Source organism: Sciurus vulgaris, assembly GCF_902686455.1.
Source record: "Sciurus vulgaris genome assembly, chromosome: 13".
Taxonomy (NCBI): domain Eukaryota; kingdom Metazoa; phylum Chordata; class Mammalia; order Rodentia; family Sciuridae; genus Sciurus; species Sciurus vulgaris.
Genome location: NC_136474.1, coordinates 50,181,519 through 50,208,849, shown reverse-complemented (window position 1 = coordinate 50,208,849; position 27,331 = coordinate 50,181,519). Strand labels below are relative to the sequence as shown.

At 38.0% G+C, this 27,331-nt stretch overlaps 1 protein-coding gene across 1 annotated transcript; it reads right to left on the bottom strand.

Annotated features, from left to right (window-relative positions):
* LOC306642847 (serine/threonine-protein kinase RIO3) lies at positions 1-27,331 on the bottom strand. The gene is made up of 13 exons (XM_079108646.1): positions 27,139-27,331; positions 20,186-20,301; positions 19,247-19,392; positions 19,047-19,154; positions 18,733-18,842; positions 17,357-17,500; positions 13,954-14,081; positions 7,739-7,936; positions 6,424-6,583; positions 4,629-4,709; positions 4,447-4,536; positions 3,485-3,592; positions 1-1,758 (listed from the first exon to the last, which is right to left on the bottom strand). The coding sequence occupies exons 1-13, from the start codon at positions 27,199-27,201 to the stop codon at positions 1,651-1,653; spliced, it is 1,560 nt and encodes a 519-aa protein (XP_078964772.1). The 5' UTR covers positions 27,202-27,331; the 3' UTR covers positions 1-1,650.

Genomic DNA, 27,331 nt, shown 5'->3' with positions numbered 1-27,331 from the left:
AAAATGGTATTCCTAGATCATATATAAAAATGGTAACTTGGTGCCAGGATGTAAGTTAATACAAGGAACGGGAAGAAACCACACACACAAAAAAACAATTCTAAAATGATCTCTGCATTTTTAATTTCTTAAAAGCCATGTTCACAGCACACTCCAAGCAATGGTTTGCTGCTTTTTGTCAAACAGTATGTCAGAAAACAAAGGTTTAAATGATTGTTTTAAAAATTAGTTCTCTGAATTTCTGTAAAGCCAATAATTGCCAGTGATCTAAATCCATTTCAGAGTAGTAAACATTCCAGAAATATGAGTCTATCCCATCTCACATTCTCTGAAAAGCAATTAAAAGCTATATAACAGAAACAAAAATAAGTATTTTTCTAGAAAGAACATATTTGGCATTTTAAAATAATGTTAAAAGAGAAGCTTTCAAATGTAAATATTGTCTAGAATTTTACTTTCTACTACCAGATAGAAAGTTTGGATCTTTACTGGTTCCAGTCTAACTTCAGTAATTGGAGGAATGATTAGGTTGCAGTTAATAAACTTCATCCTAACAAAGCCACTGTATTTTTCCAGTACAGTGCTTGTTTTTTCTCTTAAAAAAAAAAAAAAAAAAAAGCAGTGTCTAGCCATGGCTAAACACTATTAAAAGTGAGACCAGGCAGCTCAAATTAGTTGGTTAATTTGGTATCTGAATTACTTTATACATATTTTTCATCCTTTGATTTAATATCTCTAGTTATTTCTCTCAAAATTAATCCATAAGTATATAGTTTTAGTGAAATGTGATCTGAACTTTGTTTTGCTGATTTCATTAAAATATACCAAGCATGGTTAAGTCTTACATTCTGTCCGTCCAAATAATTTACATCTTCATTATAAATGTAGAGCAGCCATGCTGTGAGTTAGTTACAGCCCATTTACTTAAACATAGAAAAGTTGAAAATTAAATTTAAAATTTTGGTTGATGAAAAAGTTCTTATATATTTATCTCTTTTAGAAACCTATGATGCTTTTCTTGGCTATGAGCATGGAAAAAGTAGAATTCTGGTCACTTTCATGATGTGTCAATACAAACTACATTGCTTATGTCTACTCCTATCAGCCATTCTGAAACCACATATCCATTTGTAACACCCACTAAGGAGAAGACATTTTCCTTTAGAATCATGGTCACAATCTGGAAAAAGAATTGAGAAATGCTAATTTTAGGCTTATAAAATAATTAAGGAAAGATGCAACACAAAACAGGAAGGTGAATAAAGCAAAGGAGTTGTCACAAAACCTCCCTTGTAATAAACACATCTGTCCTTTCCTCCCCATATTTAGAAATGTTACCTACTTTCAAAATTTCTCATCAAAACATTTTATATCATGAGTCATGTAAAATTCAGTCTCCTTCAGCTATATGATCTATAGTTGTTAAAGAATTATATTATCTTGTTCATAAGATGAGAGGTAGTGACATTTTATTCTCTCAATGCTTAGCTAAAAATTCCACACATCTGGCACATGGGTTACAAGGGGGAAAAGCACAGAAGCACCATTGTTCGCTCCTCCTTGTTTTGGTATTTCAAGTCACCCACAACTTCATGAGCTATTGCAGTTGACAATCACCACTGTTGACAAAGAAAGCAGTGGGTGCTGGCGCTATTCATCATACAGCACTGGTGGGTCTCCATCGTCTTTCAAAAACGAAGCAGCTTTCCTTCCATTCTTCTGAACATGATCTTCATTCATTTTCTCCAAAGCTTCTATCTATAAAATCAATATAATGAATTCATTTGTCAAATTTCTACTTGCCAGAAGCCATACTTTAGATGGAGGCAGTATTTTCACTCTGAGTATTCCTATTGATGCTGGCCTTGAATTAGAATTATTCTGTGTGTGTGCGTACCTGTAGGTACATATACACATATGTTGTTTACTTGACTATATTATCAGGGTCAATACTGATAGGTCTTATTGTGCATTCTATAAAGATTTTCAGGACCAGAAAAAAGAATTTTCAACATTCAGTGAACAACTGTAACACCTACTTACTGAGCTATTATATTGTGCTAGAATGTTGCAATTTACCATCTTTCTGTTATTCCTCTTGTGGCCACAGGCTCTAGCAGAATGTGACCAAATTCAGATCATACTCGGGAGTTCTGAAACAGTCTAATTGTTCTCTGCTTTGGTAAAATGTTGAGATTAATTAGCTGTTTCACTCTTCTAGATGGAGTTTTGTTGCTTTGGTGATTGTGTGTATACACACACACACATATACATATATATCACATATATGTAGATATGTATATAATAAATATTTTATACATATACATGAGATATATAAAATATATACTTGTATTGGGGATTGAACCCAGGGGTGCTTAACCAATGAGCTATATCCCCAGTCCCTTTTTCTTTTCTTACTTTTTTTATTATTTTGAGATGGGGTCATGCTAAGTTGCTTAGGGCCTCACTAAATTGCTGAGGCTGGCTTTGAACTTGCAATCCTCCTGCCTCCTGAGCTGCTGGGATTACAAGTATGTACCACAGCTCCTGGTCAGTGACTGATATTTTTAATAAAAGAATATCCACATCTAACTTCTGATGTTCTGTTAAGGCCAGGTACCATGTGTTACGGGGTTGTTGGGGTTTTTTTTTTTTTTTGTTTAAATCACCCAGAATGTTCACCAATTTCCTTTTTTTTTTTTTTTTTAGTATTTTTAGTTGTAGAGGCACATGATATCTTTATTTTTTTATGTTGTGCTGAGATCAAACCCAGTGCCTCACATGTGCTAGGCAAGTGCTCTACCCCTGAGCCACAACCCCAGCCCTCATTCTCACTCTTAAAGTAAGGAAAATAGGCCTAAACTAAGATGTGCTATTAGTTCATCTTAACCAAAATGAACTTTTTTTTTTTAAATTTTTCTTTTTGAGGTGCTGGGAATTGAACCCAAGGCCTTGTACTTGCGAGGCAAGCACTCTACCAATTTAGTTATCTCCCCAGCCCCAAGGAACTTTAAAAAAAAAAAAAATACTTTTTATTTGTCGATAGACACAATACTTTATTTTATTCATTTATTTTTATACGGTGCTGAGACTCGAACCCAGGGTCTCACTTCACTAGGCAAGTGCTCTACCACTGAGCTACAACCCCAGTCCCAAACTGAACTTTTGTGTGTGTGTGTGTGTGTGTGTGTGTGTGTGTGTGTGATGCTGGGGTTTAACCCAAGGTCATGTGCATACTAGGCAAGCACTCAATCAACTGAGCTACATCTCCAGTCCCGTAAACTGAACTTCTTGAAGAAGTGTTTTGCTATATGTTTCTTCTAAGTTTTAGGCTTGAAAAGGACTAAAAACAACATCTCAAGAGGAGAAAAGCCTCAATTTTATTTTGAAGAAGGAAAGCATAAAATTAGCTCTGGGTTTCAGATATGCCCTCTATGCATCTTTCCATCACCAGCAAGGTGAAAACGAGATGTACATCACTTACCTCGGCTAAGAAATCAGCTTCATTGTCTGCTGAGATGTTCAAGCCTGAAACGGCATTGAAGAGTTCCCGTTCATTAAGGGCTTCCTTTACTCCTCCTTTCTGGAAAAACTAGTTAAAAAAAAAAAAAAAAAAAGTGAGAACATCAGTAAGAGACATTAACAAGGTTCTCTTATAAACTAAACAGTACACTTGTAAGACACCACTGAATTCCTTCTATTATATTTCAGATACTGATTTTCCCACTTCAAGTTTAGCCACACACAGGTTCTATTTGACTGTTCTCTATGCATTAGATTTAGTTTGTCACACTGCACTTTCTTCAGCTATAAAAATGGTATATATAAAATTGCTTGGCACTGCTTTGAAGGTGTAGATATAATACATTCACCAAATCTCCTGAATTAAATATTTCAAGCAGACCCAGAGGTCATTTCCAAAATGAAGTTATTCTCTCCTTTAGAAAGATCATTCCTATCTAAATTTGTTGCTAACAGCTCATATCCCTCAGCAATGGCAAACAAATGTGAACCAACTTTGCGCTTACTGAGCTTTACCTCCCCTAAACCTTTTACTTTGCTTTGCAGTGAGAGTGATGAAACATTGTCCTACTAAGGAGACTATCCTCCTTTTCACAGCAATAATAATGGCAGTAAGCATGCAGACTCACTGTATGTCAGCTTCTTTTTAAGCACTATGCACACATTAAATGTCTATTCAACTGCTTAAGTACTAACAGTGAAAACCAAAACTTCTTGGAAATTTTGCTCCAATGTGAAGCACAGAATCAAAATTTGCTGAAAATGAAATCTGATAAATTGATCTTTATATTCACATCTTGAAGGCACCCAGTATCCCTTCCTTCAATTTCTAAGAATATGGTCCTCTGACTTATCTGAGGAGTAATAAAAATATTTAAACTTGTTACAGCCTCCAAAAAAAGACACATAGGTTTATATGCCTACCTGTGAAACATTCCTACAGTCACGGAACAAGAACTCCAGGCCATGAGGATGGGTTGGCTCTACTGACTGACTGACATCGATCAACCAGACCTATTTAAATACAGAGCACACACTGATATATTTACATTCAATAATATACATCAGGTAATTGAATCTGAATATTAATGCAATGCTCTCCTCACCTTTCCAGCATGCCACAGCATGTTATACTCGCTGAGGTCAGCATGTACAAGTGTACATTCATTATACAACTGTTGCATCAACTGGGGGGAAGAAAGGCAAACATTTAGAAAACTAATTCTAATTTACCTATATAGTTCCAATGTGTATATCAACCAACACTTCCAGAAAAACAAAACAAGGTTATAAAACTGATGTCCTTTTTTTCTTGTGATGCTGGGGATCAAACCGGGGCTATGCTCATGCCAGGTAAATGATCTACAACTGAGTTACAGTCCCAGCCCAAAAAACTTATTTCCTCTTTACTTTGTGTAATCTAGGACTAGGCTTTTGTTGTTGTTTAGGTAGGTGGAGGAACAGTGAGACAATGGAGAGTATCAGTGAGTGACAATCTATTTCCTTGTTGTTGTGTTAGCAAGACCAAGATTCAGGTTTGGATTCCTACACAGGTAAGATGGCAGTTGTGTCTACAGTCACACTAACCAGGGCAATGAGAGAAGCTACTTCCCTTTATAAAAGGATAAATATCCCACTAAGACCTCTATGGGCACATACAGGAAAGGTAATTTCCTGCCAAACATGATAGAAAAGAGAGATTCTTTTAAATTTTAATATTCTTAGATATTCTTCATTTAAAAAGGATAGTGATTCCTAGGCTTATAGTAGAATCCAACATTAATGTATTTGTTTACCAGCCTAAATACAATTAAATAACAAAGGTATGTCATCATCAATTTAATTTCTTCCCCAGCCACCCCACCTCCCAAAGGAGCCAGAAAAATGGCTTTTCTTTTCACTCTTTTTTTATTGGAGGCAGGGAAAGGTGGCTCAGCTTTCTAGCTATGACTTCACAAAATTATTTTCAATAACACTTTCATATTCAGATCAACTGCTGCATGACATGGTGTCTCCATGCAAAGACGATGCAAAATGCACATGTTTCACCAGTGTTCAATTAAAAAAATGCAGAGGAATCATGACAGTATTAGCATTTTTATAAGTTTAAAAGGCCTCAAAGTATGTCCCAAGTATGACTAACTCCCTCAAGATTTTCACAAGTGCCTGCACTCCCTACTACCTTCAATTTTCATCATCACTTTCTTCTAATGAGACCAAATTGACTTCCCTCTTATTTCCCAGCCATATTCATAGGTCCCTCCTTCACGCTTAGTCATAACTCTCAAGAAGGCATACACAATAAGGAGGCACTACCTGCTAAGTCTACTAAGTCTAAGGCAGTTTTGTGAAAAATAGCTTCATGCTCTATATCACTAAGGGTAACAATGAAGCTTTCTTTTGTTCCATGAGTCTCCAAGTTTTCTAAAACTACTCAAGATACCAACATATCAATGTAAAAATAATTCTGATGTTGATATTCCTTCACAAACTTTTCCTTTTGATACGGGGACTCCTATGTTCCCCAGGCTGGCCTCCAATTCCTGGGCTCAAGCGATCCTTCTGCCTCAGTTTCCTAAGTAGCTGGGACTACAGGGGTACACCAGCACACCTGGCTAGAGAAAATGCTTTAAAAAGTCAGTGTGTGAAGCTGGGTATGATGGAACATGCCTGTAATCCCAGCAACTCGGAAGACTGAGGCAAAGAGATTCTAAGTTCAAGGTCAGTCTCAACAAGGCCCTCAGCAACTTTGTGAGAACCTGTCTCAAAATAAAAAAGAAAAGGGGCTGAGGATGTAAGCAGTAAATGGGCCCTGGGTTCAATCCCCAGTATCAAAAATAAAAAAGAGAGAGAGAAAGAAAAGGTCAGTAGTATGTGTGTGCTTTTAAAGGCACAACTTACATGAAGAGTTTGATAGTAGGCTTCTTTCATTTCTTCACTACTGAGCTTTACTTCTTTTAATTTAGGGGCTGGAACTTGATCACGGCCAATAAAAGACATAACTAAAATGTGTTTCTTGAGTAGTACAACTGTTGGACAAGGAATTCCCGCTCTCTGCATTCTACACAGAAAGATTAAGAATGTAAAGGTCAAAGGGGGAAAATAGGTCATTAATTCAACAAATACCTAACACAGGCCTGCAATGAGGTGGCACTATATCCCACCCTGGGGATGTGGGAACACAGAAACACTAAGATATATCCTCTGTCTACAAGAAACCCATGGACTGGTGGAAATAACAACTGTGTGAGGAGTTCAAGTAGAGGGTAGCATGATACATGCACTGGCAAAGATGTGGGCAGGCACTGCAGGAGCACACAGGCTTTTAAAAAGGGTAGGGGAAGAGGAAGACCAGATCAAGACACTATGAGGAAAAACATGGAGGCATTCAATAGCACAGTCCATCTGGGGAATGCACATCAGTCAATACAGCTGGATCTGTGAGAAGAGGGAAGGGCAATCTCTGAGGCTAGAGAGACAGGCAAGTTACACGTCACAAAAGGTCTCTGAATTCACATGAAAGACAAAGCGGCTGACAAAGTGAGAAACGCAGGAAGGAGAGCTCAGCTGTATAGAAATGGGAGCAGAGAGGGTAGCAAGGCCACCCAGGACATTTATTCAACTTGAAAACTCTAGAAGAATTTTGCAACTAGTAAATATGGATAATTGCTTTTAAAACCAAACATCGCTAGAAAAGAACAAACTAAAATTAAGTTTTCTATCGATAAAGGAAGATTTAATTAATGGGGAAAGATTTATTAGTGGGGAACTCAATTTCTTGGTTGAATAAAACAAATTCCTTGACAGAAAATAAACTGCTTAGAAAATTGAGGAATAAGTGTAATAAAAGAAAAGAAAATCAATTTGATTGGTTAAGAACCTAACCCCACCAAATTAACAAATTAGAGTAATAAACGACATTTTCTGAACCAAAAAGGGAAATGATTATTTGTGCTAAGCCTAACAGGAAGCTAGACATTTTAATTCTTTAGAAAGACAATTTAAAAGACAGTATTTGAATGTGATAAAATGTCTAGGTAGAACATTTTCCTCAAATGTCACTGGGGAAAGAAAAATGAAGCACTAGAATTTCAAGGTTTTTCATTATTTCTATAAATGAATTTAAGAGAAAGCATAGACGTTTTTGCCTGGCTAGTAGTCCTCACACTAAAAGACAATTACCCAAGATTACTTCTAGCACAATGATTTTCTTTACCTTGTGAGATTGTGCATTTCTTTTTCTGCCCACATGCGGATGATCTTACGTGGATTTAGTTTACTGAAGCGATCTTTAAACCTGAAATCATCTTTAATATATTTGTCACGATTCTTAAACTCATTAAGGGTTGTTTTAAATACCTTGATGGCACATTCTGTAGGTATAGCTTTACCATCTTCCTTTTCATCTTCCATGCTAAATGGGAGAAGAAAAGTTAGGTCAGTACAAGTTACCAGTTCACAAGTGAAACAACTACAAAATAAAAATTCTATAACACTGAAGTAGATAAAATAGATCTACCTTCTCTGAGAGGGTCAAGTCTTGCTATTTATTTATTTATTTATTTATTTATTTATTTATTTGTCTTCAAGTTTTAGATCTTAAAAAACCTTGGGTTTTGGGATTATTGTTTTTGTTTGAGACAAGGTCTTACTATGTTGCCCAAGCTGGTCTCAAGCAATCCTCCTGCCTCAGTCTCCCAAGAAGCCAGGACTACAGGAGTATGTCACTGCGCCTGGCTGGTTTTCTTACTTGCAAGTAAAATGTCCGTTTTGAACAGTTTGTAATATAATAATATTCTTCACTGAATGACCAGGGTATCAAGCTTGAGAAACAATGAAAAGACACACATTTTAAAATGGGCTACAGTCTACCTGGGATGGCTCTGGGGCAAAATTCAATAGAAGCAACACAAAAAACAGTTTTTAAAAAATAACTTTAACTCCTAGAAGATATGAAGGTGAGTGGAAGGGTTCCTGCCCTTTAAGTATGCAAGGAGGGGAGGAGAGAATCAAAGAAGCACATGAATGAACAGGTCTCTTTGGACTGGAAAGGGCAGCAAGGCTTCACAGCACAAGTGGAACTGAAACAGAATCAGGAGAACAGGTAGGACTTGACAATATTATTAAAAGCAGAGGTAGAGACCACAGGATGTATCTGAGGAATACCGAACATTGTAGTCAAGACTAGGCTGGAGAGGGAAAGTGAAAGAAGTTGGAGCTGAAGGCACAGGATGAGAGAGACCAATGAAGAACCTAGCTATAGGGCTGGGGATATAGCTCAGTTGGTAGACTGCTTGCCTTGCAAGCACAAGGCCCTGAGTTCAATTCCCAGCACTACAAAAAAAAAAAAAAAAAGAACCTAGCTATATCCCCAAAGGTAGCGGGAAAGCCTGAGGGCTCTGCAGCAAGGCACCCTCAAAGACGCATGTTATGAAGATCAAGCAGCCAGGATGTCAGGATGGGAGGCAGCAGGGAGAAGCTCGAGTGTGGGGCTGACTCGTGATGCTACTCCGACTGTGAGCTCCTGAAAGGGCCTGAGTCATGCTGGTGGCAGTGGAAATAAGAGGAGGTGTATGAATTGAGAGTAGTATTTACCTTTAAATATCTGAGGTGATATTAATCTGGAAGAGAAAGGAACTGTATTTCCAGAGGACAATCTGAATCAAACCACCAACCTTATTGTTGAACCATATTCTCCTGGTTGACTCCTTCTCCTCCACTTAGACTTAAAAGGTCAGCGTCCTCCAATTGATTCTAAGAAACCCCATTTCTCCTCCTGGGCAATTTCATATAGTCCATGGCTTTAAATATCACCCACATTTCCATCCCCAGTCTTAGTTCCTCTAGAATTCCAGGTTCGTTTATCCAATGCCAATTTGACAACACTTGGGATGTCCAGCAGGCATCTTCAACTTTACATGTCCACAACAAAACTCTTGAAGACTGCTACCTTAACTTAGTTAGGGTCTTGCCTCAGTAAACAGTAAGCAATCAGATGCTTTAGCCGAGAGACCTCCCACATCCAATCCAAGGGTACAGACTGCTCACTCTGCCTTCCAAACACGCAACAACAGCAGTCTCCTCTATCTTCACTTTCACTAACACCCAGAGTCCAAATCACCACCATTGCTCATTTCAACTGCTACAATTACTTCTTACTATAATGCATTTTCCTCATAGCAGCCTGAGTCACCTTTTGAAAACAAAATCAGTCCTGGTTCCCGCTGCAGTTAAATGAATAGCAGATTTATTACCCAGGTTCACACAGTCCTGCCTGCACCAAACCCTGCCCACCTCTCCAGACTCCTCTCTCCTCTGCACACACTGTGCTCCAGCCATTCTGGCTTTTGGACTCTATCTCAAAGACCCTAAGCTTGTACCTGTCTGATAGCATTACGCACAGGCTGTTCTGAGTCTAGAATGTCTTTCAACCTGATCTTCAATGTATCCCAGATGTGTCATTCAAGTGTCACTTCGCTAAGACGACTTTCCTGTTCTACTAATCAAAACCAGTCAACCAGTCACTATGACATTACCCTATTTTAACAATCTGCATACCACATAACTCAAAGTTTTTACTTATTATTGTCTTGGAAGAGGGCTGGAGATGGAAGTCAAGCACATTTTTGCAGGGATCCTCCTTGTACCATTCATTGTTGTACCCCCAGAACCTAGAAGAGGACCTGCCACATGGCAGTTGCTCAAATATTGGTGAATGGATAAAGTGACTTTCAGGCAGAGAGATTAAAGAAAATTACAAAGAAGTTGTTTTCAATAATCTAAAGATGTTACAGACAGAACAGGCTAGATTGTGAGGTGATAAACTCTTTGTCATTGCAATAGTTTAACTATATAGTACATGAAGTTCTAGCACAAATACTGAGGAAAAGTTTCCTTTTTTGGAAGATTTCCAATATAGAGACTAATATATATGATTTTTCTTTTATTCTCCTAGTTAAAAACAAACAAAAAAACTTATTTCTTAACAAATTATACATCCCTCAGCCTTTATTTTTCTTAAAGAGACAAAGTTTAGCCCTAGATGGGCTCTAAACTTCTAGGCTCAAGTGATCCTGCTGCATAGCCTTCAAAGTAGCTGGTACTTCAGGCATGTGTCACAATGCCAGCTTCCTCTGCCTAATTTTTAAGATCCTCCTTACCAGTGTCTAATGTGCTTATACAGTTTCATTCTGTTACCTTTAAAAACATACCTTCTAATCTTATTGTCTAAACTTCAATCCTTATCTATTATTATTAATGTAATCATCTTTAAAGGATAAGTATATATTCACATGAATAAACATCTATAGATGGTATACTACATATATATATGTAGTATACCATCTATATATATATATATATATATATAATATATATACTCTACTACTACTCTATATATACTCTATATATACTCTATATATACTCTATATATATACTCTACTACTAGCGCTTTTTTTTACTCAACACTGGTTTTGTTTTACCTATTTTTAAAATGTATGTTGAGATCTAACTTTGTCACAATGCCTTTCCTGAATCTACCTGGCAGTGATCTAGTTCTGCTGTTACTACCCCTAGTGAGGTCTCACTTATACATTTGTGCAGTCCATTATTTATTTATCTTTAACTGAACATAACCATTCCTGCTATAATATTCTCTCTCCCTGGCATAAATTCTTTGAGAGTGTAGAGAATATGTCTTATACTTTACTTCCTGAAAAGTCTAACACAAGTTACTATGTGAGTAATTTAGACTATGGGATTGAAGTTGTAGCTCAGTGGTAGACCATGTGCTTAGCATGTGTTAGGCCTGGGTTGAATCTTTAGCACCAAAACCAAAAACAACAACAACAAATATTGTCAATTGCTTGGTCCTCTGGAGAATGACAGAACCCAAAAGACCTTTGTAGGAGGAAGAATTTTAAGCTGATCCCTAAGAATCTTGCATTGCTTATATAACTTCCTCCCCTTGAGGAAGCTGATGCCACTCCCTGGACTAGGTTACATTGTATAGCAAAGGTGGCATTAAGACAATATCTTAGTGGAATGAAGCAAGAGATTCTCCTGCTCCTTTTGACATGAGCTATGAGGGCCTGAGCTATGGCAAGGATCTGTAGGGGCCAGGAGTTAAGAGCAAGCTCCAACTGAGAGCCAACAAGAGTAGGACCTCTTATATCTTCACTTTCCCTATGACCTTGAGTCCAAATCACCATTGCTCATTTTAACTAATACTGAAAGGTGCCAAGGGAAGAGGACTCCAAGTTTCAGAAAGTAACATGGCTAGGCCAACACTTAAGACTGTGCCTTCTGAGACCCTAAGCAGAGAACCCAGCTGAGCACAGAATCCAATAAGCCAGGCCTGGACCTCCAATCATCAGGAGCTGTAAGAGTAAATAGGTATTGTTGTGGTTTTGGGGTACCAGGGATTGAATCCAGGGATTGATTACCACTGAGCAACATCTCCAGCCTTTTACTTTTTATTTTAAGATATGGTCTCACCAAGTTGCTGAGGCTGGCCTTGAACTCACCATCCTCCTGCCTCAGCCTCCCAAGTCGCTGGGAAGGTGTTGTTTTAAGTTGCAAAATTTATGGCAATTCATTATATAGCACATTATATATGCTTTTTGAAAGCATTTTTCAGTTGTACAAAACTGGATGCTCTCCAGTTTTTGCTACTTACAAATGCAGAAACACAGATTATGATACCAATATCACCAGAAGGGAAATCGATCATTCATCATATCAAAGTATCATTAAATATAAAATGATCAGAAGACAAAGGAAACTGTTGACAACCCCCACCAAAACAAACAAATACGCAAAAAAAAAAAACCAAAAAAACAAATGGCCAATAAGGCACCTGAAAAAATGTACAATCACAAATAAATAAATGCAAATCGAACTGTCAAGATGTTACTTTCCATTGTTCACACTGACAAAAAATATGAATGTTGATAATACTAAACATTGATGAGGACAAAGAAAATAAACTTTTGCTGCCAGTAGCAAAATAAATTAGTCAAGCTTCTCATAGGGCAATCTCGCAATATCTCCTGACATTCAGAATGCACACAACCTGCAGATTTGGCTAGCTCATGGGAAAAATTGCATTTGCCTTACCATTAAAACGCAAACTCAAGATTTTGACCACTGGTATGGTACACAAGAAAAAAAAATTTGTAATTGTTAAATTTTTCATATATAAAAGAAATCGAGAAACACAGCTGCTACAACAGTCAACTCAGGGGCCCAAACAGAGAACAAATTCACACTCCCCGTTCTGTGAACCTTCCACTGCTTAACCAAAAAGAAAAAAAAAAAAATCATATAGTCTTTGCCCCAGCAATATCATTGTTAATAATTTAGTCTAAGGATATATTTGCAAAGGTACATTAATGTCCAAGGATATTCTTGTATGTTCACATAATGGAATGTACTCATTTAAAAATGGGGTGGTGGTGGTACGGACTAGTAATATAGAATGGTCTAAAATATTTAGCTAAAAAAAATCATGGATGTAGAATGTAATCTCTTTGCATAAGCCAAGTATAGGACAAATACATACAAATTTCTGTAAAATTAAATTTAAAACTGTTACTAGTAGTTACTTTTGGAGAAACAGCTATTGGGCAAGGGTAAGAGAGATGAAGGCTACTTTTCATTTTATCCTTTCTGTAAATTTTAATCTACCACAAGCAATCTTTCCTTTAAATAATCTGTACTGTTTAGTTATATTTGCCTGGACTCGGGGAATCCTCAGTTGAAATTTATAAAGAGGGAAACAAAGTTTAAAAGCAGACATACATGTTGTTTAAAATTAATACCAAATATTATCATATACAATCTCATTTAGTGTGACAAAAATCCCATGAGGTGAGACACAATTTTTAATGAGGTTTAGAAACTTGTTCCAGATCATATAACTTGAAAATGTAAGCTCCAATGTTAATTTCTTTTTCTTTTCTCTTCTTTTTTTGGTGATAAGAGATCAAACCCAAGGACTTCAATGAATTACAGCCCCACCCCCAGCTTCAACATTCATTTTTATTCTCTTCATTTTTAGAACTTAATAGTATAATTCAATATATTATGATGTATATGTGCTATCTACAAAGGGAGACTAGTTAAATAGTTAAGAAAATTAAAAACAGGAACTTGACCAATAGTCATTTGAAACCTCTCAAGTACAAAATGAATGTGTTTTATATCATTTAGACTTTCTATAATAACATTTTTTTTTTTTTTTTTTTTGTGGTGCTGGGGATTGAACCCAGGGCCTTGTGCATGCAAGGCAGGCACTCTACCAACTGAGCTATATCCCCATCCCTATAATAACATTTTTTAAATAATTCTACTTGCCATGCAATGTTAGCTTTGATTTTGTATAAATCTATTAATCCTGGGGAGAAGGGATTTCATATTTTGTTCATTTACCTCCCTCCATATGCATGAAAGACAACAGATTCCTTTCCTGTACTAATACAGCCAGTGATTGTCTCCAACATTCCAGAGTTGACCATTTTATACATAAGTAAACGTGTCTTAGGATCAACTGCTTTTTCCTGCAAAAGATAAATACTGTAAGTAAAAATGACTTATTATAAAACATTTTCTGATGGCAATTATCTAGAATACAAGTAACAATAAATGTTGGTGAGGATTTGGGAATAAAGGTTCACTCATACATTGCTGGTGGGACTACAAATTGGTACAAGCACTCTGGAAAGCAATAGGGAAATTCCACAGAAAATCTGGAGTGGAATCACCATTTGACCCAATTATCCCACTCCTCAATTTATATCCAAAGAACTTAAAATCAGCATACTACAGTGATGCAGTCACATCAGTGTTTATAGCAGCTCAATTCACAATAGCCAAGCTATGGAACCAAACTAGGTGCCCTTCAATAGATGAATGGATAAAGAAAATGTGGTGTGTGTACACACACACACACACACACACACACACACACACACACACTGGAATATTACTCAGCCATAAAGAAGAATGAAATCATGGCATTTGTGGGTACGTGGGCTAAGTGAAATGAGCCAGTTCTAAAAAAACCAAAGGATGAATGCTCTGATATGTGGATGCTAACACACAAGGGGGTGGGAGAGACAGAAGTTCACTGGATTAGACAAAGGGGAATGGAGGGAAGGGAGAGGAGATGGGCACAGGAAAGACAGCAAATGAATCAGACCAACTTTCCTATGTTCATATATGAACACATGACCAGTGAAACTCCTTATCATGTACCACCACAAGAATGGATCCTAAGTTGTACTCCATGTATGCATAATATGGTAAAAATACACTCTACTGTCATATATATCTGAACGGAACAAATAAAAAAATTTGAGTCATTTCTAATCTCTAATGTTCAAAATATATATTTCCTTTTTTCCAACTTTATTATTTAATTTACTTAGATGTATATACATCAGGCTCTTAAAAGAGTGCCATCAAGATACAATTCATGTAACTCTGGTATCTCTGAAAGTGAATATCTAAAAGAACCATTCCAAGTCAGATACGAAGAGGAGTCATATCTAGGATGAGGCACGGGAACTGAAGATCTCAGGGTTTCAGTTCAGGTAGGGCCATGAGGCTAATATGGGTTTGGTGAAAGTCCCAAGTTTGTGCTACACAGTCACTTTCTGTGAGGGACATCCTCAGAGAAGAGGGTTTTTTAAAGGATGGGCTCGAAGGGACTGACTTCTAGGGCTGACAGCAGAGCCACAACCACCAATGTCCCAGGAAAAGAGCCTCTGCTACTGCATGGGCAGTTTGGAAGAAGTTTTGAGAAGGATTTTCTGAGTGGAGGACAAAGGGCAAAAAGTGAGCAAGATCAACTTACACCCAGGTCTCCCCCTCCGGCCATACCCACCCACAGTCTGCACTAGAAGTACCCAACGATTAAGAGTTTATCTGCTGCACCTGCACACTCTGGGAAGAAGCTGGTTCTCCATCTACTCCTCCGGTGTGCCGTGGGTCCCAGTGTGAAGACTCTGAGAGAGACACCTCCCAGGGGCTCACAGTTTAAGCACATCAGCAGAACCAGCTCTCAGCAGGAACACTTGCCCTGACCCTGGGCATCACCACCTCCTCAGCCACTCTGGCATCCTAGGTCTTTCTTCCCACTTAGTGGAAGAGATGGGCCAAGGCTGGAAAGGAGCAGACCTTTGGTCTCTCCAAGGGAAGCCTAGTCATGGGGTCTGCAACATATTATTTTGTCACCTGCTCCTTCTGCTCCTTCCTCCCAGGAAGGGCAATGAAGTCGACCAGGTATAGAGACAGCCATGGTAGAATTCTACATGCCCTGTGGCTCTGGTAATATTTGGTGCCAAACTCAGGCTCAGGACTCTGTCCACTGCTACCTTTCTCCTGACTTTGGTGTCCTCTCTTTGTCATCCAAAAGAGACAAAGATGCTCTTTGAAAAAGCAAACTGATGCAGGCACGGTGGAGCCTGCCTGTAACCCCAGCTGCTTGGGAGGCTGAGGAAGGAGGATCACAAGTTCAAAGCCAGCCTCAGCAACAGTGAGACGCTACACAACTCAGTGAAACCCTGTCTCTAAATAAAATACAAAATATGCATGGATGTGGCTCAGTTGCTAAGTGCCCCTGAGTTCAATCTCCAGTAACCCCCCCCCCCCGCCCCCATACCCCTAAAAAGAAAAAGCAAACTGAAGCACGGGAAGCACCGGCACCACTCTACCGCCTGCTGCTGCCTTCCCATAGTACAACAATAGGCACGTCTTCCCTCCCTTACTCCCAGGATTGTGGCTAGGGGGAGATCCAAATATAGAGTAGACACTCCTGGAGTGAAAGGCAGGGTGGCAAAGGTGGCAAGGGATGGGCAATGGGGTACCAAGCAGGCATGGAATGTACAGGCACCATCTCTCTCCTGTAACCCCAGTTTGTCATCCAAGAGAGACAAAGATGAGAGAGTCCCTCTCCTTCCAAAACCCCTGGCTTTTGACTTCACCTTCCTGCTTTAGACATACTTTCCACCAGGCTAGGCCCCCCCACCAGGGATCCCTGGCCCCATCTGCTTTTCTGAGTAGAACCTATGCAACACAGAGACACTTTTGGAGACCATGAGACAATGCCTCCTTCCTTTTAGACCTGAGCCAGGACCAAATACAAAGAACCTTGGCCTGGCCTACCCTGGTGTAGTCTCCCCACCTCCTGGGTCTTTTTCAAGAGATTTAGCTATGATTTCCATAATCTGTCCTTAATCTAAAAAAGTTAAGTGGAAATTTAAAAAAAAAAAAACTGAGATACTAAGCTTAATCAAAATCTTATCACCAGTTTAAAAATCTCTAACATTCTTAATTTTTTCTAAATATTTCACAAAATTAGTTTATTATATGGAGATTTAGGGATTATCATCAAGACTTCATTAGAGATTAATAGGTTACAAATATATCAATAGGAAATAATTTTTTAAAAAATCCTGGATGGGGCTGGGGAGATAGCTCATTTGGTAGAGAGCTTGCCTTGCAAGCACAAGGCCCTGGGTTCGATCCACAGCACCAAAAAAAAAAAAAAAAAAAAAAATCCTGGAACATTCTGACGCAATGTAAATTATACAGTTTGTATTATGACCACTAAAATGGGAGTTTTGAATAAATGATTAATAACTATTACATTAAATCTGAAAAAGCAAATAGCAAAGACATTTAAACTATATTTACATCTTTGATATGAAAAACCAATCCCACAGGAAAATATCAAACATGAAATTTTATTTTGTTTTTCCTCCCAAATGTCAAGTTTTCTAATATGAATCCTTCTGTTAAAGGGAAAAAAAAAAAAAATCAAGATCCTTACTGCAGTAGAATGCTCCTTCTTCTCATGGAGGCGGGCACTTCGACGTTCTTCTGAGTAGGCATGTTGTTTTAAAGCATTGAAAACATGGTTTGATAGTTTTAAATCCATTCCAATTCCATCTCCTACCTGAAATCCAGGTGCAAACTGACAAGAATAGAAGAAATAGCATCTAAATACTTTTAGGTGGGAACAGTAAAACAAAACAAAAAGAGCGAGAAAATTAGTCTTTACTCGGAACAGATTTCCTATTCAACAGATGATCATGCTATAAAAACAGAATCATAGATACTACACTGAAAAATGTCACTAACAGAAAGAGGAGCAATGCTACTAAAGAAATTATAGACCAAAGGAAGCATTTATTCTATGCACAGAAAACATTCAATTATATCTAAAACTAAGGTCTTTCAGTACATGCTTTGAATCTCATTTTAATATCAAAGAACACAGTGCTGTAAGGTGAAGGCTATACCAAAACATACCAAAGAAATCAATATCATAATTATTTATGAGGACTGAGCACAGCAAGTTATGCCCATCCCATCCATGACAACTGCATTGTAGAGCTGCACAGCCCAATTAGAGACACTGGTCACATCTGGATATTTAAATTTGAGCTAATTAAGTCTGAACTTAAAATTCAGTTCCTTAGTTACATCATCCAAATTTGAAGTGTTCAATAGCAAAGGTGGCTACCCTACTGGAAAGTACAGCTGTAGTACACTTCCATATCTCAGAGAGTTTTACTGGATATTCTTGAATCAGATATGGAATATTTCTAGAAATTATATAACTTAATATTTACTTAACAAGCATTTGTGTTCTAAGGTCTAAATATTTTCTATTAATCGTAATATTTATGGAAGTTAAAATGTTACCTTTTAAAAATTACATTTTATTTCTGATTTTGCAGGGGTAGTTCAGGTACAATATAAAAAAATTAGGAAAGTGTGGGGTTGGGTGTGGTAGGGGGCTTGCCTGGAACCATGATACCCTGGGTTCAATCCACAGCACTGGAGGGGGAAAAAAAAATCCAGAAGTATTTCTCCCTCTCATTTCTACCTCCAGTTACCACTGCTGTGTATTTCTTGGGTAGGGATGCTATTTATAAAAAAATAATATGAAGAATGAATGTTATATAAGAACTATTTCTTAATTTTAGAATCTATGTAGTCAATTTAATTTTTAAAGAGTGTAGGGTTTTATTCTGAGACAGATACTTTATATTCTCAAGTGGTTGAGTTTGCATGACACTGATATTGTCATCTAAACATTTAACATTTTCAGAAAGAAAGAATTTTAGAAATTTAAGATATTGTTTTTGAAACTTTCAAACAAAACTCTTGATTCAGAGATAGGTACTCTCTGTAACTTACATTTTCCATTCTTGCTGTATTCTTTCTCCCACATACCACTTCATCATGTTTGGTAGTGATATCTTTTCCTTTTCCAATAAAACCCTTTTTGGGAGTAGGAACTGGTTTTGCTAAAGGCAATTAAGACAAACCAAGTGTATGAAAATAGTAAAAACTAAATTGCTACATTCAATGCTGTCTGAACAGACATTTGAATCTAATGAAATAAATCATTAAATGATATTGAAAAATAAATATAAAACTAAAACAATTCATTGGAAAAATTAGTCTTCAATACTCTCATTCTATCCCCCAGAAACTAAAGGCTTTGATACCTGGTATGTAGGGATCATCACGAGTGTCCTGCCAGTCAACCTCATCTTCAGAACTATCGCTGTCTTCAAAAGGATGCACTTTTCGATAATTTTCAAAGGAAATGGAAACTTAAAAGGCAAAAATAGTTGAAGATGTATTTAGTAGCACAATATAAGCATTTTCTACCACCCAATGGAGTTGTCAAATAAGGTAATAATACCTTTGCTATCGCCATTGAATTTTTTTTCTTCACGCCTAAGCTGTGCATCATATTCTCTGTCAAATTCCATTTGTAGCATCTGAGCCAGCATTAGGTCACTGGAAGTGTCAATGTTTTCTCCAGAAATAAATGGTCCTTCAGCAACACTATTCAAAATAAAGTGATATAAACTAATATAATGTGCGGTGCAGACAGGGCCTACTGATTATGAGAGTAGGATATCCCTTTTTAGGATTAGGATTGTACTAAACAATGGGCAAGAACTCCACCAAACTTTCTCTCCACCTTCCCCTGTCTAGGCAGCCTCAAAAGACCAATGGCCTATACCTATGAGAACACAAGCCAGGATTAAAAGAACCAGAAGAGAATGCTATTGGGTCTATTAGAAAATTCAAATTGAGACCTAGGATGCATTTGTTCTGTCTTCTAGTTAAAGGAGATATAAAAGTTTCTGAAAAGATAAAACCACAAATACTTCAGAACTATACCTCACCTAGATGAACTGTTGCATTGACAAGAAAATAACAAAACTCAGAGAGAGAGTAATTTATCCAAGATAATAGAGGCTGGGTATCCTTTATCCGAAATGTTTGAGGTCAGAAGCTTTCAGATTTTGGAATTTCTCCTATTTTGGAATATTTGCATTGGATTTACCAGTTGAGCATTCCAAATCTGAAAATCCATATTTGAAATATTCCAAAATCTGAAACCTTCTGAGTGTCTTTTGAGTGTCTTTTTGGGTTGTTGAACCTATACTAAAAACCCCAGTCACAAACTCAGGACCAGAATTCCAATATCAGTAGACCCCAATATTGTGCTTTCTACTGCACTGTTTTCCTAAATGTACTTAATTGCTTGTCATGACAATCATTAATCAAATCCTAAAACTTTTTATAGTAAGCTACTAGATAAAATAGATACTTTGTTAATTTTACTTACGAAACTTCAGGAAAAGCAGCAGCTTCTTCTTCTAACTGTAATTCTTTAGCCAACTGTTCACTCATTACATCAGCCAAAGAACAGGATATTGTGTTCTGAGGGGTAGCCCATGGACACTTAAAAAAAAAAACAAAAAACTCTCACAATTAACTTAGAAATAAGGCTATCTTTTAAGAATTAAACTAGTTAAATCAACTCAAAATGAAAGATTAGTTATTTGAAGAAATCATCTTAGAAGTAAAAATATCCTCTAGCTCAATTTAAACAAGGATAAATGTAAACTAAAACATCCTGAAGTACTTTCTGGCCTGTTCTCATGGTTGAGGGAAGCATCAGGATATTACAGTACCATCTCAACAGCCAAGGAGTTTAAGTTCCTTCCTGGTTTCCAATTCCTTGCTTACTGAGCAACCTTCAGCTTATGATTTGGCTTTCCAAGTAGAGTTTCTCATAGCCTACCAACTAGCATAATTTAAACCCCACTTAGAAGTTAAACTTCATTCTAATTTAAGCATTAAATCTTAGCTAAAATAAAGTGTGTCTGCCCCTTCTCAAGACATCTTGCTAAAACAAAACCAACAAGAACCACAAAAATTACATTTCTGAACTTTAGAATTTGAAAGACAGCCTCCTGAAACAATATAATTACATCCAAGTAATACTTTATACTTGACCACTGAGCCACATCCGCAGCCCTTTTTGTATTTTACTTATTTAGAGGCAGGGCCGCTGAGTTGCATAGGTCCTCACTAAATTACTCAGGCTGGCTTTGACCTTGGGATCCTCCTGCCTCAGCCTTCCAAGCAGCTGGGATTACAGGCATGCACCACCACAGCCGGCTGTCTCAGCCTTCCTGAAGCACAAATTCTAAATTTATTTCACTATTTTCTTAACTCCTAACTAATCTTTTTGCTTCCTATCTTGCTTGCTTCCATTCTTCACACCAACAAAATCTAAAATTGCAGATTTGATTGGTTCCCTTTCTCACCTAGATCTTATTGTTTCCCACTGCCTTTGGGATAAAGTTCAAACAGAAATTTTCATACAAAGATATCTGTATTAGCCACAAAATTATTTAAACAGGGTTAGTGAGCACAGGCTCTCTACCTAGTCTAACAGCCTTTTGGCATGGCTCTGAGAGACAACTGGACAACTGACCCTTGTTCAGGTTTCATAGCACTACGGTGCAGGAATCAACTTGGCTCAGCTGTGTGGGTGGAGTATGTAGGGGTGATTAACAATGATAACTATATTTATGCCTGAGTGAATCAGAATCAAGTTTTGTCTAGTCTTATCCTGAGATTCAGGAGGTGCACCTGTTCCCAAGGACATACCTACATTAGCCATTGCAAATTGTTGCAGACTTATATAAGGCCAGACCTGGAGAGAACAGGGAGGCTTACTGAAGTTCTGGTGTGACTCAGAATTTATCAGCCATTGAGTACGCTACTGATAAGTCTTTTGTGGTCTGGAAACTTGAAGCTCTCTGTAATTTACAGAACATAGCTAATATTTTGGCTACATGATTCTGATTTCCTTCTGCTCTTTAACCTAGAAAGGCTTGAACCAAAATTAATTGGTTTGGGTCAAAGTCCAGGTTCCAAAAGGCAGATAAACTATATTTATAACTCAGAATTCTCATTCACATTTTTTTAATTTTTATAATTTTGAAATACTTTTTTAGTTGTCAATGGATCTTTTTTTTTTATTTATACGTGATGCTGAGTATGAAACCTAAGGCCTTACACATGCCAGGCAAGCGCTCTACCACTGAGCCACAACTCCAGCCTCTCTCATTCACATTTGGCATTGACTAATAGTAGCATATCAGATAGCATTTCAATATTCTCCATATTTAAGTAGCTTAGCTAAACACATATAACTTACACAGATTATTTAAATCACACCACAACTGAGTAGTTGCAATATCATTCCCATTTTAAAGGTCTGGAAACTAAGATAAAGAAAGGCTTTCTAACTCAAGATAAGACTTTAGGTGGAAGTGCTGAGACCTGACCCAAGGTGCTAGAACGCAAAGAGACTACATTTCTTAAGTGTTTTACTGCTGTCCCTAATGGCCTTCCCTGGAATGTGAGAAGCAAACTGGCTCATTGTCTGCAGTATAAAATCCACACTCCTCAGCAAGGAATGCCCTTCGCAACTTGCCCTCACTTATCTTTCCATACCCAACGCTCATGGATCCTAATTATATCCCAAATATGGCACATTTCACCCCTCCATGCCTTCACTCATTCTTTTCTCTGTCAGTGGTTTTTCCCTCTATTTACATCAATTTAATGTTACCTACTCTTTTAGGATTGTCTCCATGCTACCAGACAAGGTTGGATTCTTGCTTTTGGGTATCCATACCACTATGCAAACACTGCCACTATAGAACCCACTGCTAATTAGGGTTCATACAGCAACCATGATGGAGCACAAGCTCCTTGCAGGGTGGAGTCTTCTCAGTTCCAGAGCTCAGCATAGAGTTTTAGACATAAAGAAGCATTCAAGTACTCACTGAATAATGTGTTGCAAGGAAACAGTACCAAGTTAATGGAACTGCCAAGCTGTTCATAAGCTGCAGACATCCCTGCTACTCTGTAGTCCTTTCCTTCACCTTGCCCACCCACATCTGAGGCTTCGAGTCATCTGTCATATGTGAACTAATTCTGTAAAGATATTAAAACATTAGTTGACAGTTTCTCAAAGGAGGCAAAAATGATAGGCAGTAATTTTGCCACTTTGAGAGAGATTCCCTACTCCTAAGAGTCTGGATCAGAAAGAGAAACATGTAGAGGCCACATACAGCACTTGGACACCCTAAGAGCCCCCCCATACTGACCTTGCTCCTCAAAGCCTCACACTCTAGAGCTACACTTGCCATTCCTCTGCTGACCAATTTGGTTCGGCCACCTCAGTCTGAAGCAACTTCCTTGAGTGAGGTAAATAAAGATTTCAGAAAGGCTGCCAACTCCACACTTTGAAATCTAATCAAACTCTTCAACCAGTCATCAAAACCCTCCATAAAAATCTTCTACACTCTGTGAAGGAGAGCCCTGGAGCAGGAAGTAACTCCTTGGGCCTGCCCCACAGCATAAGAGGCTCATCTCACTAAGGGGACTTTGGAAAATTTACTGGAAGCTTCTTCTCCTAAAAAACAGGTACCAGGCGATAACATATTGGAGAATCCTGTCATCATCTTTTTTAAATTAAATGTTAAAATTGTAATAATAATAAACCCAAGGCAATGAGGCAAAACTCACAATCTTGCTCTATCCTAGTTATCTAAAGTCATTTCCTACTATTCTGTTCATCAACATAAACTCCCCATAACATCAAGATCTAAAGAGAAAGCCCACACAGTCCTTACTAAGGAATATCTAAGCCCATAATTAGCTGCTTGAGTTTTTTCCCCCGTTGCTAAAGAATCCTAAGACCCACCCTGTCTTCCTCTCCTCTGGGAACTGCCATTGACCACTGTTCCTGAGTGTTCTGCTCCACTACCACATTCTTCCACCCCTGGCTGGCCGCAGATTAGATAGAAATCATCCCCCTTTCCTTCTGGTTCCTAAGGATGCACCCCTTGCTGCCTGTCCCACTTTCTAAAAAAGGTTTTACTAAAGACAACTATGGAGAAAGAAACAAGTCAAGTCAAGAATGGCAAACATGAAGAAGACACATGACAAAAATTCAGTCTGTGTATTTGAAGTAAACAAAACAAAACACACAATCTGTAGGAAGATCCCTTTGCTAACCAAACAGCCAGAAGATTAAACTCTAGGCAGAATATTAAAGTAATTTTACAACTCAAGATAAAGGTTTCTGGAACAAGTGATCTGATCTACACAATAACATTATCCATTTTTTAAGAGAACACTTTATACTAGTTTTCAATTTGCAGAAAACTAGCAAAGATAGTAGCGTCCCCAAACACCTCATATCCAGTTTCCCCTACTATTAACATCTGTTTTAGTGTCACACATTTGTCATAATTAATGAACCAATATTTATACATTACTAACTAAAGTCCATACATTACTCAGATTTCCTCGGTCTTTCCCTGATGACCTTTTTCCACTTCCCTACCTGGGACAGCACACTACATTTAGTTGTTATGTCCCCTTACGCTCTTTTAGGTAGTATGTTTCAGACTCTTCTTGTTTTTGATGACCTGGACAATTTTAAGAAGTACCACTAACACATTTTTCACGGCTCTCTTTCCAATAGAGCTACATACTTCCTCACTTTTGCCTCTAGTTTACCAATCCTTCCCTCTTGGAACATCTCCTAAAATTCATTGTTCATAATAGCAGCTTGGCATTTTATAACCAGCATCCCGGGACTGTGGTGAAAGGGCTCCCAGGGCCATTTCAGAGAGTCTGCAGTCAAAATTTTCATAATAGTACTAAAACATCCTTTGTCTCTTTTATACTCATTCTTTCATGTGTGGAGTTTTCCCAAGCCTACATCATATGTGACGGCATCATCACTGATGGCTAATGTGTATTCTTGCATTTTCTAAAATTTCCTAAGGCAACAAGTTTAGGATATAAATGTGCATGTTTAGAGATTAACTCAATTCCTTCTCAGTATTTCTACTGTACTCCTATTCTGTGAAGATGAATTTTTTTATATACTTCAATACAAAAATATTACAACAGATTGGAAAAAAGGGAAAAGAGATCGATGAGAATCCAGCTACCTTCTACTGAGTGAGACGTTAAAGAGATTTTTAAAAATATAAAACAATAATATTCTCTTCACTAATTTTGTTTCAGAGACTATTTTTACTTTTTATTTTTGGGGGGTATTGGGAATTGAACTCAGAGGCCCTCAACCACTGAGCCATATCTCCAGCCCTATTTTGTATTTTATTTAGAGACAGGGTCTGAGTTGTTTAGTGCCTCGATTTTGCTGAGGCTGGCTTTGAACACACAATCCTCCAGTTTCAGCCTCCTGAGCCACTGGGATTACAGGTATGCGCCATCACACCCGGTTTGAAGGCTTTTTTAAATATGAAAATGTTATTTACGTTAATGTGACTTTTAAATAAAACAATTTATTTCTCAGTTTTATTTTCAGTCATGGAAAAATGTCAATAGATATAATCAATATAAACAAAAGTTCTTTGGGGTCTTAAATGATTTTTTTTTAAAATGATACTGGGGATTGAAGCCAGGGCTTTGAGTGTGTTAGGCAAGTGCTCTACCACTCAGTTACATCCCCAGCCCTTTTAATTTTGACATAGGGTCTAGGTAGGTGGCCCAGACTGGTTTTAACCTTGCAAATCCTCTTGCCTAAGTCTCCCAAGTAGCTGGGATTACAGGTATGTACTACCACACCTGGCTTCAATTTTTAAGAGTATAAGAATATCCTAACTAAAAAGTCTTGAGAATTATTGGCCTTAAACCTTCCTTCCCTTTTACAAAGTCTTCCTCAAATGTCCACCTGCTTCCTCCATTCACTCTGGTTTTCTACAAGTTTAGAGAAGGAAAAGGTTAAGTGATACTTTTGGCCTCTTTTTAAGTTCTGTTTGTTAAAACCCTGTCTTTCCAACAGAATATCAATAAACCCTACGAGCATATTTTTTGTTAAATGATGAAAGTGGAATTTTGTGGTTTTAATGATGAACACTTAAATGACAATGTGGCATAAAATATTTTCTTACTGAATTAGTTAAGTAAAATTGGCTCTGAGACTTTATTATGAACAGAGTTGGTCTCATTTAACATTTTTACCAGCCTTTGTGGATGTTTAACTGCAAGGAATTTAACATGTAGAATATATATATATTAGTCTATTAATTTTGTTTTTTTATGTTCACTAATCACATTTACCAAAGGAATGTCTTAGACTTGTCCTAAAGTTGTATAAGAATTTTTAAAAACCTGTAACCCCACAACTCAAGAGGCATATACTGGAGGATGGCAAATTTAAGATCAGCTTGGGCAACTTAGCAAGATGTCTCCAAACAAACAGGGCTGGGGATGTAGCTCAGTGGTAAAGTACCACTGGGTTCAATTCCCAGTATCACCAAGAAAGGGGGAAAAAAAAAAAAAAACTTTTATAAAATCAATCTTTCTTTACTTAAGGGCTAATTATTTACCTCCTTTTATGTTAAGAACAATCCTAAAGGTTCCATAAGATTAACAGGTAACCTTTTAAGTGAAACAAGTGTTCTGTATTAGCATGCAAAGGACAACTATTAAGTTAAAATTTCTGGATTTCTTCACAACCTTAATTTGAGGAACACAAATCCCAATGGAAGCGCTTTTGGTTCTCAAACAACCCTCAATAACGTGCCACAAGTCTTTGCACCCATTTAATGAAAGTAACATGCAAAAGAGCAGCCTGAAAATCAGAAACCTAATGTGAAATAAAGGTTTAAGTTTGCTATTACAGAAAAAAATTGAAACGTTAAAGTCTAGGCATACAACGAAAATTCATAACCATGTTACATACAGCTTGTACTATACACTAGGTATTAGCGTCGGAGGACAGAGGGTGTGTTCGTGTTCCACACCACTTCAAAAACACGAAATCACCGAACTGGGAAAACCACACTTATCAAATTAAGAAAACAGCTTCCTAAAGCAACTTTCTGTCTAGCTTTCCATGGATTGGGCTGACTCACTTGGCCTGTGACAAACAAGATCATGCTCGTTTCCCCTCAAGTGTCAAGAGTCTGAAAAGGGAATTTATACTCAAACATAAGCTACAGGACTCAAAGCAAGGTGCGGAACTAAAGACAGACCCCAGACCACCAGTGGAAGCCCCAGCCGCCTTCCTCCGCCTCTTCCCACCACCACACCCCGGCAGTCCGACTGCGGTCCCCCTTTCTCGAAGACGTCGGGGTCCCGGGCCTATAACTTCCCGAATGACTTCTCCCAGGTTCCAAGAGAACCAGCCCAGGTGACCAAGGCGGGTACGCCAGCACGACCACCACTTACTTTGCTGGGTCCCCAGGCCGCCGCCCTCCCGGGCTCAGGGGATGCCACTCCGACCAGATCCATTGGGGGAAGAAGGCAGCGAGAACAGAGCAGAGAGGTGGCAGAACGGGGAGCAGGCTCTGATGAAGAGAGAGGTGGCAGAACGGGGAGCAGGCTCTGATGAAGAGAGAGGTGGCAGAACGGGAACCAGGCT